The 21,114-nt window shown below is 41.5% G+C and overlaps 1 protein-coding gene across 2 annotated transcripts in view; it reads left to right on the forward strand.

The window, feature by feature from the left end:
- LOC137650070 (uncharacterized) overlaps positions 1 to 21,114 on the forward strand; it is a 640,515-nt gene that overhangs the window by 98,226 nt on the left and 521,175 nt on the right. Inside the window, exon 6 of one of the 2 annotated variants that reach the window (XM_068383132.1) lies at positions 19,694 to 19,926. The exons of the other annotated variant lie outside the window; for it this stretch is intronic. Coding sequence (XP_068239233.1) covers positions 19,694 to 19,926 — 233 coding nt within the window. The remainder of the gene's footprint in view (positions 1 to 19,693; positions 19,927 to 21,114) is intronic. 2 annotated transcript variants of the gene reach the window in all.

The following is a 21,114-nucleotide window of genomic DNA, read 5'->3' on the forward strand; positions in this document are numbered from 1 at the left end:
AAACCAGGTTGTCTGTCAACCTTTCAATGGGAGAGCTCCACTGGGACTATGTGCAGAACGGTTTCTGGACCCTCTGCTTCCCCTGACGGAACTCCCGGGAGAGCTTCTCCCACGGCGCAGACTACTCAAGCAACCACACTGCGACATCTCTCCCGAACCGGGGCGTCGCTTCGGCTTCATGCCTGGAGACACTACGCTTCCTCCTCTAGAAGAGACAACCCGCTACAGTCGCGGTACGGAGGTCGCGTCATCTGCGATAGTCATCCACAGGGGTCTCCCAGGCAAAGTGAAGAGTCTAAGGTGGTTGGTGCCGTGGGAGATATACTTCTTCCCGTGAGGCCTCTTCTCCAGCAATAACGGTCTTATTGCCTTTCGGCGGGAGGAAACTCCTTTCCGCTCTTGGCAATGAAGCCTGTCGCTCAGCCTTTCCCTGACCTTCAGGCTTAAAGGAATAACTTTTTCCTGCCCGCTGGATCTATCCTCGCTCATGCGAAGCTACGATCGTCCCTGCCCTAGTCGGAGGAAGACCTCCAACTTGGAGCATGGCTCGGACTTTTAGTCCTTTAAGAGATCTTCTCAAGACCCTTTTACGACAGGCCTCGGATTGTATTCCGCCCTGGGTCTTCTGCTCACTCTGGCCACGGCCAGTGTGTGAGCAATCTTCTTGGTCTCTTACTACTCCCCCCCTTTCTAAGGAAGAGGGGAAGGCAACATTCAGGCTCGCTCCTGAGTTGTTGGCTAGACTCAGAATCTGAGGGTCCCGACCCTTCGGTCCGATTCATTCAAGATTTTGAGTCTCCATTCTGTGTCTGATGTCCCAAGACCTTCTCTTTCTTGCCAGTACAGGAATCGAGAGGTTAGCGCTGGGAACAGCTGCAGTTTGGCCTCAGTTGCAGCCGATTTGGGAACACAAGGAGGACATGGGGGGAGAGTCACCAGTATACCTCTTCAGCCCGGACTCAAGGACATTCATCTCGACCTGTCTTCAGACCCTCCCCCGTCACGTCGCCCTACAGCACGATGTTGGATACATCGCAACGTCCCTCGCCTTCGAGTAATACTACTCTGTGACGCAGGTGCTACAAGCTGGAGTCTGGAAGCGTCTGATGACCTTCGCAGCCCGCTTCCTGCAGGGCGTGACCCACAGGAGTCTCGATACGTTTTCTATCGCTCTGTGGTGGCTACACAACAGCTGGTCTAACCTCAGGCTCCTTTTTGGACAGGTAGCAGAAGGTTGAGGGCATTGTTATCAGGTTTTAGTCTGCATGAACGAAAGAAGTATGTCTGGCCCTTACTTCTTTCTTCATCATCCCCTCTACGGGGAAGCAGCATCCTGGTCTCTGCATAGCTGACCTCGAACCTCTGCAGGTAAACCATGCTTCCTTGTGTTCCGAGTATTGAGTCAATACTGTCGCGTCCCCCATACCCTGACGAGGTGGTATTGGGAACGTCTTAACCCAGAGTTCCTTCTGGAACTCCAGGTCAACTGCCTAAGACGGGTCACACTTCTTCCTTCACACACAAGCTTACGTAGGCCACATGGTTCCTTGCGGTGCAAGGAACTTGTGAGGTGCAGGGACTCCTTTTCTCGAGTGCGACTCACTCGGATTCTGAGTCCCCGGGTAAAGCCAAAGCCAGTATGGCTGGGGACTTTCCACCCTTCCTAAGGGATAAGTCACCCTTTGTAAATAGCGTGGTTTGTATTTCGGTTACGGAACAAATGACAAATTCGAAGATAATTTGTATTTTTCCTAACCATACAAACCTTAGCTATTTACACATATTTGCCCGCCAGCCCTGTCCCCCAAGACAAGTCCTACCTCTAAGTGAAAGTGAGTATTCACCTGTGTGTGAGGGGGAGGAGGGGTAGCTAGCTACCACTCCCCTACCCCCCCGCTAACTAGCGCGGGGGTAATACACCCTCGTTAAATTCTAATGGCTCGCCATTTCAGCTACGCTAAAAGTAATACCCTTTGTAAATAGCTAAGGTTTGTATGGTTAGGAAAAATACAAATTATCTTCGAATTTGTCATTTTTGATACAAGGGCTTTGATCTTCCATTTGATGATGTGGAATGGAAGAGTTAGTTACACACACATCTGCCCACAGCAGCTTGGCAGAAACAGTCTCAGATGGGGATGGTCTTTTTTCTTGTTCAGTTTGCCTCATGCTTCATTTTACTGAAAGGAGACTTCACCCTGCACAAAGAATGTAATTCCTTTTTAAGGGTTTATCCTAAGGAGGTTGAAGGATTCTTAGAACTTAAAGTATTCCTGAAGTCTTTCTCCCCAAGAAATAGGGGTTCAAATGGGTACTAATCAGTTAGAATCAGGTTTTCCTTAAGAACCATATTCTCTCAACAAAACTCAAGGCTCACCAGGCTTTATTTGATCTGGTGTCTGTTATGTTCTCTCTGGCAGTAGGCTAACTTATGCAATGGTGAAGTTGTTTTGTATGCTTACTTATAATGGTTTTCAGAGCTTTGTCAAAGCAAAATATTTAGATAAGGCTCCATGTGTTGGTTACTTGCAATCTGAAGAAGGTAGGAGAGGAGCTCTTATTTAGTCATTCCTTATGTAAATTCCTTTTCTTCCAATCATTAGTGGATAAAGGTAAGGCTAACACAATTGCAGTTAACATTTCACTTCCAGAGAAATAGATAAAATGATTTCAGCCCCATCTAAAACAGAAGAGCCCATTCAATTAAAAGGCTCCAGCCATTGATAGGTGTTGGCAACAGTTCCAGAGGCAAACTGCAAGTGACCAACACTACACACTTATCCCAAGTCTGTCCAGTCTACAACCAAGTTTCATCAAAACAAATATAGGCAGCAACATTATCCTACTCTTGCAAAGACCAAAATACTGAGTACTTAGGGATTTTTTTCAGTGTTAATAGGAACTGGAGGCAGACCAAGAGAGTTTTGGATACTGGTTAGGTCTCGCAGAGGTAAAGGATCTCAATAATGAATGTCTTGAGGTTGGAAGTCATCTCCATTGTTTTCAGTAATGAATTTTTTCTCAGTGGGGACAGAGCATAGTCTCAAAGAGGTTTGGTTTGGTCTTGGATCGCCAAACTCGTACAAGAGATCAATGGTCCTTGACCTATATCATTTTGACAAAAACATCAGATGTGATGCATTCGTAGTGACGACCAATACAATTATCTGCCAATGGCTACACTAAGGAGCTTTGACTTATACCATAGTTCTAAATGATTCTTATTGGTATGTCCCTATAGCTCCTCTTTTCTGACCTTACCTACATTTTTGGCTTGGGATAAGTTTGTATAAGTTTGAAGGGATAGGTTTTGGCCTCAATATAGCCTTGATGGTGGTCACAAATGTAACAAAGTTAGGGATCAAAACTCTAGGTTGCATGGCCCTCAGGTCATAGCCTATCTGGATGAATGGCTAATCCTGAGCAATTTCACAAATTTAAGATTAATCTGAATAAGGATATTCCAGTGGCTACGTCTTTGTTGGAATATGTCAAAAGCCACTCTAAGCCTGCTGGAGCACCTCGGCACAAAATTTTACACAAGGTCATTTTCTTTTTTTCAGTTACTTCTCCTCCAGATGATAACTAGAGAATGTCCTCTGCCTTTTTCAGTTTACTTCAATGGTCAACCCATATTTGAAGAACAAGTTGAAAAACCTCAATTAGATGTGGGGAAGAGTAGCTCGGAAGGGGTTTTAAGACAGTCGATCCCAGTTACCCAGTTTGAAATCTTGGACTAATGAAAATGTCCTTGCTTCAACAGAATACACAGACTTTATACCTCACTTATGGCTCCCTATGTTGGTCCCATAAGTCCCTCCCCCAATATCCATGATCCTTCATAAAAAAACTCCCAAGTTATGTTAGGAAGGTCATTCAAAAGAGATGTATAGGCTTGGGAAATGGTCCTTTCAGTTTGCAGTATTTCACATAAATTTGTTGGAATTGATGGCGGTTTTCCTGATGATAATGCTCCTCAATCTGAGAAGGAACTTTCATATCCATATTTTCAACAACAACCTGGCAGCTGTTTGATGTCTCCTAGAGGATAAGTCTGCTGGAGAATTTGCAAAGCAGTGATTCTCCCAAATATGAAGTTTCTTGGGGAGACAGATATGTTCCTATTCCCGATCTAAATTTTTTGCTCCCTCAATGTGGTAGCAGAGGTCCTGTCCAAACAAACCTCCCTGGACAAAATGGACCTTTAATCAGAATATCTTCCAAGAAATCCTCAAGATTATCCCGGATCTCCAAGTGTACCCGTTTGTAATGAAGAGAACCACAAGTCTCCACGATACATTGCTCCAAATGTGGATTATCACGCAGTGGTAAGAGATGCCTTGAACCTTGTGGAACAGATGGTCCCCAGTTTATGTTTCCTCCAATGAGTAAGATTTCAAATGCATTAAATATCCCTCAGGACTTCTCAGGGACAGCTGGGCTTGTATCTCTACATGGCTGAACAGCCTGTGGTGTTTAGCTCCTGTATCTGTTAAGCCATTAACAATTTTCTCATATCAGTGTGCACTGACAAAACCTCTGTCAGGCTTTTGGCATAGAATTAGACTTGGGTACGTTTCAAAAGATTAGTTAGTTATTTGCTTTACAGCTACCATCCCTACCTACCCCTTTTGTGTCCGGGTCTCTTGATAGAGTGCTTGAGCTTTTGGCAAAACTTGATAATTCTACCAGGTCTATAAAAGGAATACTCAAGAGAACTCTTTGCTTGCAGCATTACATTGAGAATGAGATTATTCTTATTACTCCTTGCTGTCTCTTGATTCTAACTCCAGGTCTCCTAATTTTGGCCAAAACGAAAAGCTTTTTCAGAGGCGGGATCTCCTGACTTCTGTCCAATGTCTACCCTGCAACTATATTTGCAGAAATCTACATCTGCAGAAGGTAGTCTTCTTCAAAATATCCAAATCAACACATCACTTTCTGCAAGGGCTATCTATATTCTAATGATCTCCTATATTAGAATAGCTCTCTCCATCTCTAAAACTCGCAGTGACAAAAATATTCCTTCCTCATTGACATATTTACTAATATACAATTTCAGGACATCCAAAGCTTTACGAGTTTGTCTGAGCTTACAATCTCTTTAAGACTGCCTAAATCAAATATAAGCAGTTCACCGTGTGGTAATTGAGTTAATTGTGGCACCCATGAGGAAAAAATTGTATGGAAGAGAGTTCCATCAACCTCATTCCACAGCAGAAGCACCATGATAGGCTTCAAGCTGTTCTACGGCTACCAACACATGAGATAAAGCAATCTAAAAGTAAGTTCTGGCTCCTTCTTTAGAGATTTCTCGTATGAGGTGAGTATCAGACTTGTGAATTTTTCAAATTACCAATATGTGCATCAATTGGAAATTTACTTAGTTGTAGATGGTTGTCATTTTTGATACATGAGTCTAGTTTCGTATTGCTGTGGTATTAGTCCTTAACCAAATGGCACTGTAACCCCAAAAAAGGTGTTTTGACAAAGGGAAAACTATTTTTGGGGAGGAGCTGTATGGTCTCAGAGAACCTTATTGCTGTGGTATTAGTCCTTGGGAACCAAATGGCACTGTAACCCCAAAAAAGGTGTTTTGACAAAGGGAAAACTATTTTTGGGGAGGAGCTGTGTGGTCTCAGAGAACCTTCTTAGTCTTAGTCTTTTATAGGGAATGTGGATGTATGAATCTTACCCTGAATATGAAAGATGATGACTGCCCTTAAACAAGTGCTTAGGTAGTATTGTCTTTAATATTAGTATTTGTTGTCAGTTACCAGACAAATTCGAGCAGTGTAGGTACTGTGACAGGTTCAAGAGAGCCTGAACCCTGAGTCTGTGCTTTGCTTGTTGAAATGTTGGCCCTAGAGCAGGGGAGACAATATTTCTTTGGTACTCTATGTTATATTGGATTCCCTGCTGTTGTCTGTCCTTTCGTTGAACTCCCTGCATTTAATATAGCCCTAATAGTTCCTTTTTCTCACTGAGGGATGATTGCTTTGGAGGTCAAACCTTCTCAATCAATCTTAAGTGCAAATAACACACACAAAACCCCACATATTTGATCTACCCACTGTATTCAAGAGGAGGAACTTTTTGCAACTCTAAATTATCCATTTTAGCTTCCAAAAGAAATTTTTTCCAATCGTGTATACTGTAACAGTGGAGTGTTTTTATTTGTTGGTTCAATCGAAGAGTTTCAGCAGCCAAATCCAGTATAGACTATATTGTTAAAAATTTTTGTTTCTTATTTTGCAATTAGAAACTATTTTCAGCCATTAAAGGGTACAGATAAATGCCTAATACCATTTGGAAAACCCTTTTATTACACACTATTCATTGGGATTTAGTTGAAGGTTCTGATTTTGAACATAGAGGAAGTTAAACTTAATAGAGCTTACTACCAAACAGTCTTTCTTTTGGATATATCTTCTGTCAAACTAAGAATATTTTGAAGACTTAAGAATTTGTCCCTTAATATTCCTTATTTGTTCCGACACAGATACAAACCTTCACTATTTATTAGAGTATTACTTACGGCGCAGCTGAAAGACGAGCCATGATAATTTTAGTGAGGGATAGCTACTCCATCCGCTAGTTAGCGGGTGGGGGTTGGGGTAGACTGGCTACCCCGCTCACTCACACCTCTCGGCTGAGTAACCACTTTACTTTTTGTCTCGGTAGAGGATGGACTTACTGCCCTTCTCTCCCGCAAAGGCTTGCCTTAATGAATTTTATTTATTTTTTTTTTTCTTGTGTTTTCATTTATCTTACATATATATGAGTGTATATATGTATAAATGGAAATATATGTTGTTAGATACGTGTAACTTTAATTGCTGTTGACATCGTATCCAACTGCCTCCGCCGTAAGGGAGTTGTCATTGCCGCCCTTCCCTGCGACTGATGGTCGGCAGGTTCTCAACACTGCCGGGTGTTTGTTTCATTACAGAATTAAAGTGTATTACAGTTCAGCTCCCTTTCGAGGAATTATCTCACAAGGAAGATGACTTATTCCCCGAATAGTGTATTTTGTGCAACAGAGCATGAATTGTAATTGATAACAACTTCCTTTTTTAAATATTTAACTTAGCCGGTGAATATATAATAGCTGCAACTCTGTTGCTCGACAGACAAAAAACAGTAAAAACTCGCCAGCGATCGCTATACAGGTTGCGGGTGTGCCCACCAGCGCCAACTGTCGGCCAGATACCACTCTCGATGTAAACAAAGACTCAATTTCTTCTCTGTCGACGTGTCGACAAGACGTACTTTTACTCGCTGTAGAACCTGGAGTTTTCTCAACAGATTTGGTGAAGTACTTCATTTTGGTTTGAGCTTTCGCAGTGCAAGAAGTTCGCCTCTCACGAAGGGACAAGGTTGACGTTAGTTGCTCCCCTCTGGCCCGCGAGAGAATGGTTCACCGAGGTACTTCGATGGTTAGTACTCGTTCCCAGAAGTCTTCCTCTAAGAGTAGACCTTCTACGTCAGCCACACGTAAAGAAGGTACACCAAAGCCTCCACGCTCTTCGTCTGACTGCCTTCAGACTATCGAAAGACTCTCGAGAGCTAGAGGCTTTTCGAAGGAGGCAGCCAGTGCGATTGCTAAGAGCAAGGAGAGCGTCTACCATTAGAGTCTACCAATCGAAGTGGGAAGTCTTCCGAGACTGGTGCAAGTCAGTTTCTGTATCCTCGACCAGTACCTCTGTAGCCCAAATAGCTGATTTTCTCTTATACCTGAGAAAAGGACGATCCCTTTCAGCTCCCACTATCAAGGGCTATAGAAGCATGTTGGCATCGGTCTTCCGGCATAGAGGCTTAGATCTTTCCAACAATAAAGATCTGCAAGACCTCCTTAAGTCTTTCGAGACCACTAAGGAGCGTCGTTTGGCTACTCCTGGGTGGAATTGAGACGTGGTCCTAAGATTCCTCATGTCAGACAGGTTTGAGCCTTTACAGTCAGCCTCCCTGAAAGATCTCACTCTTAAGACTCTTTTCCTGGTATGCTTAGCCTCGGCTAAAAGAGTCAGTGAGATTCATGCCTTCAGCAAGAACATCGGATTTTCGTCAGAAAAAGCTACTTGTTCTCTGCAACTTGGTTTTCTAGCCAAAAATGAGCTACCTTCTCGTCCTTGGCCTAAATCTTTCGATATTCCCAGCTTATCGGAGATCGTAGGCAATGAACTAGAAAGAGTCTTATGCCCTGTTAGAGCTCTTAAGTTCTACTTAGCTCGTACTAAACCTTTACGAGGCCAATCTGAAGCGTTATGGTGTTCGGTTAAGAAACCATCCTTGCCTATGTCAAAGAATGCTTGGTCAGACTTTATCAGATTGTTAATACGAGAAGCTCATTCACACTTGAGTGAGGAAGACCGATCTTTGCTTAAGGTGAAGACGCACGAAGTTAGAGCTGTAGCAACTTCCGTGGCCTTTAAGCAAAATAGATCTCTGCAAAGTATCATGAACGCAACCTATTGGAGAAGCAAGTCAGTGTTCGCGTCATTTTACTTAAAAGATGTCCAGTCTCTTTACGAGAACTGCTACACACTGGGACCATTCGTAGCAGCGAGTGCAGTAATGGGTGAGGGCTCAACCACTACAATTCCCTAATTCCATATCCTTTTAATCTGTCTCTTGAAATGTTTTAATGTTTTTATGGGTTGTCCGGAAGGCTAAGAAGCCTTTCGCATCCTGGTTGATTTGGCGGGTGGTCAAAGTCATTTCTTGAGAGCGCCCAGATTAGGGGTTTGATGAGGTCCTGTTGTATGGGTTGCAGCCCTTGATACTTCAGCTCCTGGGGGTCTGTCAGCATCCTAAGAGGATCGCTGGGCTCCGTAAGGAAGACGTACTTACAAGGCAGAGTAATCGTCTAAGTCGACTTCCTTACCAGGTACCTATTTATTTTGGTTTTGTTATATTGATAACTGCCAAAATGAAATAAAAAAACTCTTAGCTTATATGATGTAAACATATTTAACTCTGGTCTCTACCCACCTCCTTGGGTGTGAATCAGCTATTATATATTCACCGGCTAAGTTAAATATTTAAAAATGATATTTTAATTATAAAATAAATTTTTGAATATACTTACCCGGTGAATATATAAATTAAACGACCCTCCCTTCCTCCCCAATAGAGACGCAGTGGGATGAGAAGAAATTGAGTCTTTGTTTACATCGAGAGTGGTATCTGGCCGACAGTTGGCGCTGGTGGGCACACCCGCAACCTGTATAGCGATCGCTGGCGAGTTTTTACTGTTTTTTGTCTGTCGAGCAACAGAGTTGCAGCTATTATATATTCACCGGGTAAGTATATTCAAAAATTTATTTTATAATTAAAATATAATTTTTCACAGATAACAGTGACGTAGAACACAAGGGCCAGTGCTACGGCCGCCCTGTTTGTTATCCTGCGCTCCATGTGGTAGCTCGTGAGCTGCCCTCATTACGAGGTAGCATTCGCTGTCAACCTTCAACTTGATGTTCCTCCTTTGAGGGGAACTTCTCTCTCTCTCTCTCTCTCTCTCTCTCTCTCTCTCTCTCTCTCTCTCTCTCTCTCTCTCTCTCTCTCTCTCTCTCTCTCTCTCTCTCGCGAGAGAGAGAGAGAGAATGATATTTGTTTACACCTATGCTTATTTTACCATAGAGCTGGGAGAAAGCTTTATTTAGGCTATGTCCTCTTGCGGGAGGACTTCTCTCTCGTTTGCGAGATTTTTTACGCCTACGCTTTTTTCCTATAGAGTTGGGAGAAAGCTTGCCTTAGGCGATGTCCTCCTTCGGGAGGACTTCTCTCTCGTTCGTGAGAGAGAGTTTCTTACGCCTATGCTTTTTTCCCATAGAGCTGGGAGAAAGCTTGTTTTAGGCGATGTCCTTCCTCGGGAGGACTTCACTCTCTTTCGTGAGAGAGATATTATTAAGCCTACGCTTTTTTCCCATAGAGCTGGGAGAAAGCTTGTCTTTGGCGATGTCCTTCTTCGGGAGGACTTCTCCCTCGTTCGCGAGAGAGATACTTTACGCCTACGCTTTATTCCCATAGAGCTGGGAGAAAGCTTGTCTTAGGCGATATCCTTTGGGAGAACTTCCCTCTCATTCGCGAGAAATAACTAGTAGGAGCTTGCTGATCCACCAGGGGCGGTGGCAGAGCTTTCTCCTAAACAGGGTTCCCTTCGGGGGAACAAGTCTCTCGTCCTCGAGAGAAGACCGCCCCTGGGCATCAGCGGTCCCCCATTACATTTATGGTTCTCCTTCAGGGGTGGAGCGAGAGCCTTCTCTTAAGCGACATTCTCCTTCGGGAAAAAAAACCCCTTATGCGGAGGTGTTATCTTGAACCCACTGATTCTCCTTGATCCTTCGGGGTCTCGTTCGATCACCCTTTGGGGGCTCTCGTAACGATGGTAACGTTGAGCCTTCGGGAACTTGTGCCATCAATCACGCTGACCTTTCGGGGTCTCGTGACAGAGGAACCTCGGTTCCTCGTTACGCTAATCCTTCGGGGTCTCGTAACATTAGTTATGCAGAATCCTTGGGCTCTCGTAACTTTAGTCACTCTGACGCTTCGGTGTTTGGTGACAAGGAAACTTTGGTTTCTCGTTGCGCTGACCCTTCGGGGTCTCGTAACATTAGTTACGCTGAATACTTGGGCTCTTATAACTTTAGTCACTCTAACACTCCGGTGTGTTGTGACAGGGAAACTGCGGTTTCTCATTACGCTGATCCTTCAGGGTCTCGTAACATTAGTTACGTTGAACCCTAGGGCTCGTGTAACTTTAGTCACTCTGACACTTCGGTGTTTAGTGACAGGGAAACTTCGGTTTCTCGTTGCGCTGACCCTTCGGGTTCGCGCAACACAGTTCATGCTGAACTTTCGGATTCTCGTGACCAGAGTCATTCTTTTTATGACACAGTTTTCGAACTCTCGTTGTGTTGATCGTTCACGCTCACACAACACAAGCTATCGTGAACCTTCGGGCGAGCGTAGCAGTGAGTTCTCTCACCAACCTGAGAGCTCTCGCGCGCACGGCTAAATTGGCGCACATGACCGAATCGGTATGCACGACCGACTTGGCGCGCACGGCCAAATTGGCGCGCATGACTGAATCGGCATGCACGACCGACTTGGCGCGCACGACCTTCTTTGCGCACGCAAACAAAATGGCGATCATGGCGTGCTGGTTCATCCTATGGTGCGCCATACGCGCGAACATCCTGTTGCTCGCCATGTGCTCGAACATCATGTGGTGCGCCATGTGCGCGAACATCCTATGGCGCGCCGCACGCCCATCGTCATCAAGAGTTTTACTTTGATGACAGAGTTATGCCTGCTGCCTAAGGGTTTACGAATCTTTACAGGTAACTATGACACAGTTCCTTTGGGTCCTGGTCACGTAACACAATTCCTGGAAATTCCATCAGGAATCAGCGACAGAGTTCTTGCGGATTCTCGGCACAACATCCCTTAAGGTCATGAGAAAGGAATTCACAAATAGATTCTGAACCCCTAGGTTCTCATCCGAATCTCTCTGTTTCCACGATCCAGAGTTTTCTGAAAACTCTATGGTCGACCCCCCCCCCACGGGATGGGTCTTCTTGATACGTCACTCTACACTCCCAGCTGATTACTATATCAGCTAGTCTGGTTTCACCAGCACCAATCCTTTCGTTTTCGAATGAACCACCGTCATCTTTCCTCGACCTTCCCACTTCGAGTGGTTTGGTTAGCAGATGGAAATGAGCGGGGAATGGAAAATTCTTTACATTGCAGTTCATTTCCCCTGGCAGGCCTAGCAAGAGAGCGTTCGATGGCAACCCCTTTGGGTAAGCGGTCGATGGCAATTATGTATGGCCTTCTTGAAGCAAACCCCCACATACGAGACTTCACCCTTTTTCGGGAGACTCGTTCCTGAAAAGTTTTTACAAAACTTCAATCGGTGTTAAAACTTCATGAAGGCCATAAGCCTTCCCGGAGCATGCACTCTAGCCAAGGCAAAACCGCGAGGTTATTGTCTTAAACTCGGTTCTACTGTTTGATGGAGGCAGCCTCCCCGTCATTGTACCCTGGGTATAACGACTTGCCGTTTTACACGATAAGTGTTTCGAGACTTTTTATTCTATCCTTACAGGGTTATTTTTTCGAACAATTAGTCCCGAAGGAACATTGTTAGTTGACGTTAAAGAAAGATAGCAACAGCGTGGGCATCTTTTCATTACTTTACGAACGTTTCAAACCCCGCCCACGGGTAAACAGACATTCGTTTCTGTGCAATGAGCTCTGGCTAGCCCCTCACATAAAGAGGAGGGGTAAACCTAAGGGGAAATGATCGCTTCTATGACTGTATATTTTGTTTGAGAACATGTTCGCTTTCATTCAAGAAAATATTACAGTTAGTCAACGATCAAAATTCTTTCGGCAATAATGTTGCGATTCGTCGCACATACATTATTCCCGCAACTGGATTCGTTGCAAACGTTTCCTGGAGGCAGAGAATATGCATGCGCTAACGCAAATGGACAAGTACATATATGCATGCAAGCGATCTTCCTGCCAATAAGGGCTATATACATCTTCCAATTAGAACTCCGCTTTATTAAGTTGTATATGTATATCCCTTACTGAAACCAGGTTATTCAGTACATTACTTGGCTACTTTTCTGTAGCCAGACATACGGCATTTACGTTCTGCCTCCTTATAGGCATTTTTTCCTTTTCCCCGATCGGAAGTCTTAGTCTCCTACAAAGGCTTTGGCTGGAAACTTCTCATAAGCATTTATGTTCCCTAGTAGGGAGCATTTAATATAAATGCTAGTTTACCGATCGGATAAGGAGAAGTAAGAACGTTTTTTGTCCTAAGAAAGAGAAACCTCCGTTACGAACGTTTCCAACATTCTCCAACTGAGTTCCGGACACGACTTTGAAGTCGAACTACGCATGTATACTTGTCATGCACACAGTTCGGTGTTACCACGCCGTAGTAGACTTATGCTCTTTACCCACCCAACAGTAGATTGAAGATACGTCTCAATCCCCTCTTGAGTTTGGTTGGATGCGTTCGGTGATTACCGTACAGTCTCTTGTCCGGAAAGCGATCTCTATGGAGATTCGCTATTATAACATAAGCTGTACTGATTAACCTCTTGCGCACAACCTGTCACCGGAGCGTCAATTTCCGTCACACGTAAACGCACCAGAAATCAGTCAATTATCAAATATAACCATTTATCTACTAGTATGTGTGTGCGTGTGTGTGTGTGTCCGTCTATATGCATGTATATATGTATAAGTGCACATACATGTGCATGTATATACTTATGCGCAACTGTGTATGCATATATGTTAGTGTGGTACTGTTATAAACACACATTAGTTTTCCAATCAAATGTCTCTTCAATGTGGTGTAATGTTTAGACTTGGTGGGTTACTTCTTCTGAATAAGTCTAAGTAAGTTAACTTTAAAACAGTTTATTTCTTTAAAAACAGTTATTAACATCTCCATCACAGGAGTATAGATGGTTTGGTCGGATGACCATTCCGTATGACAGCTTGACCAGAAGTGACTAAAATATCCATATTGATGATAACGTCTAATTAGTTATCTCAGCATTTAATGATATATGTAAACACAACATTAATACCGGAAGGTACTTAGATCCGGTGAGTGACAACTCTTTCTCACGGCTTGTATTGAGTTTACTCCATGAAAAATGTTACATTGCAAATGATTAGCAGTGTCTTGACTTTCGCATCCTGCTTTTGACTGAATTGGCATTCTCACACTCACTCCTAATTTCTACATTGACCTTTTAGGTCATGTATTTAAACATATAATTTTACATACATTACATATATATGTTTGGTATGTAAATGTATGTGTAAATCTGCTTTATAAATGTATATATATACTGTATATGCATGTGTGTATTTATGTATATTTGTATATGCGTATGCATTTTCTGTGCGATAAAGTTGATTACCCAAAGTATAGAGGTATACTTTTACACTCGTTTTTGTTGATGGAGTATCGCCTAGATCCCTAATCTCCAAGAAAAAAAGATATGTATGTCTTTATATATGTGCACATATAATGTATGTGTATGTATACATACATATATGCATATATACATACATACATATATGCATATATGTATACATACATATATGCATACATACATACATACATACATACATACATGCATGCATACATACATATATATATATATATATATATATATATATATATATATATATATATATATATATATATATATATATATATATATATATACAGTATATAAAATGTATATAGCAATGATAACCATTATAATAACAACCACCATTTTCCTTCACTGAAGCAAAGCTTTTTTTGAGGAAGATAGAATATATATATATATATATATATATATATATATATATATATATATATATATATATATATATATATATATATATATATATGTATATATATATATATATATATATATATATATATATATATATATATATATATATATATATAATTTATATATATATATATATATATATATATATATATATATATATATATATATATATATATATATATTTATATGTATATACATTATATATATTCTATATATATATATATATATATATTTATATGTATATACATTATATATATTCTATATATATATATATATATATATATATATATATATATATATATATATATATATATAAAGACACGTGACCATCAGCCACCTAAAGATATGAATGTTTCGTCATCACTTTCATGGATATCACTTTACATTGACGCATAATCTTCACTGTCTGAATCCTCCATATCATCCTCTGGATGATAAGAATCATCACTGTCCAAAATTTCCATGTCAGACATTATGTAATATACTCAAAAAAGGCAAAGGCACGTCAGAAAACATTCGTATGTCCGCGACCAACAACTCACATGCAGCGCTGATGATCCTGCTATGACTAAGATGAATGCCCAGTTTTCTTTTATCCTGGAGAATCCCATTTTCTATAGTAGACAAATATAAGCTCCACAGGCATTACGAATAGGGGAAACTAATCTATCGTGGTTATTCCGACGTACTTTATGTCTAGGGGGGATTTAATGGAATTTTGGGACACCCGTGTGACCCATTGTAATATATATGGCAAAAATAAAGGGTCACATATGTGACCCATCGTGCAGAAGAGGTTAACTGGTTTACTGTTTGGTATCGGTCTTATTCGGCCAACCACACTTAAGGATTAGTGGCAGTTTGAAGGAGAACAGGCTGTTCCCCTCTCGTTGCAAGAACGTGCAATTAGTTACACGTCTCGACATCATCTTGAGGTGTGTGTATTGCTATGCACCCCCCCCCCCCCCATCACCGCTGGACAATCCGCGGATGATGGGTGGTAGACGAGAGCTTCTGCAAAGATGCATTTCTTCTCGTCTTCCCTCTGGACCTGATGCTCTCTATAATGCATCAAAAGAGACTGGGGGGGGGGGCATATGCCATACCATTCCATCCTCGTCTGTTGGCCGATTCAGAAAGGTACCAGCATTCACCTCTTTTAGAGAACCATCTAGCAGTACGAAGCCTCAGATGGACAGAGGACAACTAGTTGCCCCCATCTGCTCGCGTCATTCCTGGTATAGGAATGTGCTTGCAAAACCACCCAGATAGTGGGCTCCTAGTGTCTTGGAATCATTTTGTATCCAACAAAGTCTTAACTTTGTGGGGTCCCCGACTGTGGTTATGCTCGCAGCGGCCCTGATCTTCATGCTCCGACTCGACCGTTCCACAGTAACTCAAACAAGATGTATTCCAAGATCGGTGGGGCAGCCTAGAGTTGTGCTTTGTTTCCCCCCCCCCCCATTCGGTCTGGTGAAAAAGTCCTCAGCCAAGTCAGGATAAGCAGGATCTTATCAATGACTACAATAGCTTCGCTATGGCATCCCGCAGAATGGTTCCCAGACCTTCTGCAGCCCCTGACGGAGCTCCAATAGCTTCGCTATGGCAACCCGCAGAATGGTCCCCGGACCTTTTATAGCTCCTGACGGAGTTCCGAGGGATCTTCCTCCACGGCACGATCTTCCAAGCAGCCACATGCTAACACTTTCCTAAGCCGTAGCTTTGCTTCGACTTCTCGCCTGGGACGATCCTACACCACCCCTCTGAGAGAGGCCTTTTGCAGCAGGTTAAGGAAAAGATGTCTAGGCTCCTCAGACACTTTTCAGCGTCGGTCTTCTAGGCAAAGTGTTCGGTCCTTTGTGACTGATGTCGTGGAAGGGGATTCTCTCCCATCGATGCCTTTACTTATGCAAGTGTGAGATAACTTGTCCCCCGTCGGATCTCAACCTCCTCCTGGGAATGCAGTTCGTGTCCTTCAGTCTCTGAAGGCCCCTCTCTACGAACCGTAGGCCCAGCAGCAGTTTGCTTCCTTACACGGAAGATGCCCTTTCTACTCACTTGGGCTTTTGACCAAGAGAGTTGTTGTGTTGTATGATCCAACCTCTGATGTCTCCTACCCTAGGAGACGGGGAGAAGTAATCCTCAGCGGCATCCCTGAGTGGATTGCCAAGACTGAAATCTGAGTGTTCTGTACCCTAGGTGCAGCCCATTTCGAATGAAGTGTCTTCATTCGGTAACCGGAAACCCATCAACTGGGATTTTACCCAGTGAGGAGTCTGTGGGGTTACCTTAAAAGAACGATACCAGCTTGCCCCCGTCTGTCAGCACTGTTGACCAGCACGGGGAAGGTCAAGAGGAAGACCTCAAGGATTTCCTTCCCCTCTGGGATCTGAAGGCAATTGAGGTTACTCTTAATTTAGACTCTCCTCCATCCTAAGACCCAGAGCTCATAACGTCACTGGCGTTGCTACGTCCCTGGCGTTCAAGAAACTACTCTGTGGTGCAGATACTTTAAGTGGGCTTGTGGAAGCGTCAATCGACCTTCACGGCCCACTACTTGCATAGACGTAACCCACAAGAACATGGAGACCTTTTCCATTGGTCCTTTGGTGGTCGCACAACAAATGGTCTAAACACCTCAGGCTCCTTGATGGACAAGTAGCAGAGGTTTGAGGGCTGATGCTACCCAGATTAGTCTGGGGTGAATGAGTAAGAATGCTTGGCTCCTTTCTTCCTTTCACCTTCTCCCCTATGGGGAAAACAGCTTCGCAAGCCTCAGCATAGCTTACCTCACCTCGCTGCTGGTAAGACCCATTTCCCTTGTGCCTCCTAAGTATAGAAGAATATTTTGTTACGTCCCCAATACCTTTTAGAGGGAGGGTATTGGATAAGTCTTTAAGAACAATAGGTTCTGTACTCAAGTTCCTATGTTAAAGACAAGCCACACTGTTAGTTCCACTCACACACAAGCTTCTGCAAGCCGCTATCAGTGCATTACCTCATATCGGCACTTGATTTTAGCGAGGGTAGGGTCCCTTCTACTATCGATCACAGATCGAAATAGAGAGGACCCCGGGTCATGACCAAGGCCAGTTGGTGAGGACTTCCTCCCTCCTAAGAGTAAGTCGCCCTAATAAATAGCGAAGGTTTGTATCTGTGTCGGAACAAATAACAAATTTGGAAATAATTTGTATTTTTTCTAATATACAAACCTGGAGCTATTTATGCAAATTGGCCCGCCACCTTGTCCCCCGAGAAGTCCTGCCATAAAGCAAAGTGGTTACTCAGCCGAGAGGTGTGAGTGAGCGGGGTAGCCAGTCTACCCCAACCCCCACCCGCTAACTAGCGGATGGGGTAGTTATCCCTCACTAAAATTATCATGGCTCGGCTTTCAGCTGCGCCGAAAGTAATGCCCTAATAAATAGCTCCAGGTTTGTATGTTAGGAAAAATAAAAATTACTTCCAAATTTGTTATTTGTGTGGTCTTACTAAAGCATTAAAATTTTATTCAAGCTGAGAATGCTATAACTTTTCTTATTAAGGGATTTGTCACTGAGGTTCAGGAAGAGATGGATACAGTGTACATTCTGCTTCTGGAAGTTAGAACTCATGATATTATGGGAGTAGGTAACTCTTCTTAATTTATTTGGAAATCTATCTTTGGGAAAGGTATCAGTTGCAGTTCAGTGGAGCATAAAATCAATACAGTAGCTTGCAAAACAGTATTTGAAAGTTTTTTAGTTTATTAATGTTATTGGGCTCTATGGGTTTTTCTCAACTTCTTTTTTAAAGATTACATTCAGGTTTGGTAGGGAGTTTTAAACTTGTAAATATGAGAGAAATGGTTCAAGTCAGTGGCTTTACTCAAAGGAGGACCATTTCAGAATGGTGTAGCAAAAAAAAAAGTAGAGAGATCTTTAATCAATCCAAATTCGAGCCAAACATGGATGGTTATTTAGAGCTTATAAGAAGAAATATATCAGAATGTTTTAGATTATTTATTTATTTTAAGAACTGGTTGATATTTTTCTTACTTTCCCTCCTAAGGAGTGTGATAGTCAGCAATATGACTCACAGGTACAATTGATTGTAATAAATAGAATTTTATTTAGAAAATTTATTTTGATACTTCCCTACAATTCAGAATTTCATGCCATCCTCTCCAGTTTTTTTAAAGTGATGTACAGGAGCTATAGAGGTTTGTTATAACGTAATTGGAGGTGATAGTTTTCTTAAGCCTGTAATAGAGGGGGTGGTTCATAAGAGCGGATTCCAGACATTACTATTTCTAGCCTTCATAATGAATTCTCAATATTACTGTTTCATGGTTTTTCATCTTTCAAATCTTGCTCATGTTTTTATAACTTTCAGTCTTGCTGTATTTACAGTCAGTTACTTGTTCGATCATATGAAGTGTCGAGTTTGCTTGTTCCTGGAGGCTGCCTGAGGAATTGAAAAGGCGATGAGGAAGTTCTTTTTGCTAAGCCAGCAATAAGTTAGTCTTTAACTCATGTAAGAGCTGTAGTGAACTAGTGACGATTATCAGACAAATTAAATTATTATGCTGATATTTGAGACATTATGCACTAGGATGGAAAAATGTAGAATTAAAATGATGATTTTATTGCACAAATAGCAACTCAGGCAAATACACCTCCTTCTTCTTTGTCTACATCTCTTCCCACTTCTATGTTGGGTTGATGTTTCTGGTCAGCTTTCTCCATCTACCTCCTTTTTTTTTTCTTTTCTTTTCCAACAATGGAAAATGTAACAGAAGGTATAGTTAAGTGTTCTTTAATAGATCATTGAATTTTGTAAGCCTTGTTTTATTTGGGTGTAAATTACATGTGGCACTAAACTATTCAGTAAACATCCTACAGGTATGCTGTCAGTTTCATGGAACATTTTCATATTAGTAGGAAGGGGTTGGGTGAATCTGATTCCACACTATACAGCCAAATTAATATGTATTAATGTATTGATATACATTATATAGTGAGATGAATAATGTTTGGTCTGTTTTATAATAGCTTATCATTGGCAGAGAGATGAAAGTTCTTATAGTAGATTACTTGATATGATAATTCAAGGGAACAAGTGAAAAAATTGTCTCTAAATCAACCTAAAATAGGACTTCATGATAGAATAACTGATACTAAAAAAATTGAAGTAGAAATTTTGAGGTTGATTTTGTTTCACATTGTAAACAACATATTTTCCTTGGCTGTTGAGTAGCATAATGTGCACTGAATATTCAAAATAATTTGTAATTTTAGGTTTGTATATATTTAATGTTACAGGTGACTCAGCTCAGTCTGTATGTGGCAATGAATCAGGGGATGAAAAAGCGGCTTCAAAATTACTTGGAAGTGATGGTATGCAGACCAGTGGAAGTAGTGAAGGATGTGGTGGCAGTGCTGGTGGTGGCCAAGTGGTATTTAGTGAAGAGATGCCAGAAGGTCTCGACTCTTACGTCACATTAACGGGTACCATCAAACGTGGAAAAAAGAAGGGACAAAGTATTGATGTAAAGGTAAGCTTTATACTTCTCTTGATATAAGAATAGCAACTGAAAATCTCATGGTAGTTATACATAAAGCAGAATTTGTGCTCTATAATGAGAGGCAATTTTGGTAACCTGTGAAATGGACTTCTAATAAAATAAAGCCATACCCATCTGGATATTTTGGTAATCCAGTACAGTTTTGGTTTGTAAATTCTTTTTGAAATAAGGATATTCATAGAAATATTATCTATAAATTGATTTAAATATTTTTTTTGTTTGGCTAAAATAAGAAAATATATAGGAAAAATATCTATAATAAAAAAGGAGAAATGAAAATTGTTTATATTTTTCATAAAATATTGCTCCCTCCTTATATGCAGATTTGGTTCTCCACATCTGACCAATTGCTACCAATTTAAAAGATTATACTATACCTGGAAACTCACTTATCATTGCTAAAATATTAGTGATATGACAATAAAGAACCTTCTGTAGTTAGAGATTACCATCCATTCGCCCTAAGCTATTAAAAGAAAGTTCCTTTCTACACCTATCTCTTATCCTGAGACTTCTGATTTTAAAGACAAGTACAGGTAGAATTAAACGAAAAAAAATATTGTGTGGAGTTGAACATACCTAATATTGATGACTAGATAAAGAGCTTTCTTGAAAAAATATTTAATCCTATGAACCTTCTCTGATGTTCATATTGCTTCTTCTCCAGAAGCTCGGTTTAATCAACCTTTATGCATAGAATTTTGAAGATAAAATTTTCTCATTTTCTTACCCTTCAATGAACACATATCCTTAGTAGAGGAAGGAACAATCTAGTGGTAAGTGATAACTTATGAGCCAATCTCTGTCTCTTGAGTTTCTTCAGTCAAGCAGTATAATTAGACCTTCTCCAGATTGTTTGCTTATTAATGTACTTTGAGATTTCTTCCCCTGATTTTCTTAGTTGTTGCTTTGTGGAGTTTGCACAGGAATTGTTTCTGGAAGTTGACTATCCACATTCCCTTGGTGTATCATGTTGGGTAATACTGTGATTTAAATAACAAGTTGTGAAACGTGCATTTCCCTCATGATACCTCTTTTAGGAAAGTATGTTTTAATGGTTGCCGATCAAGTTAAAAGTGCAAATACTAAAGGAAACTAGCTGTTAGTTCAGGGGAAAGTCAGGGAAGGCTGGACTAGTTGACTGTAGTGAGGATGACA

This window comes from Palaemon carinicauda, chromosome 1 (genome assembly GCF_036898095.1).
Source record: "Palaemon carinicauda isolate YSFRI2023 chromosome 1, ASM3689809v2, whole genome shotgun sequence".
Lineage (NCBI taxonomy): Eukaryota > Metazoa > Arthropoda > Malacostraca > Decapoda > Palaemonidae > Palaemon > Palaemon carinicauda.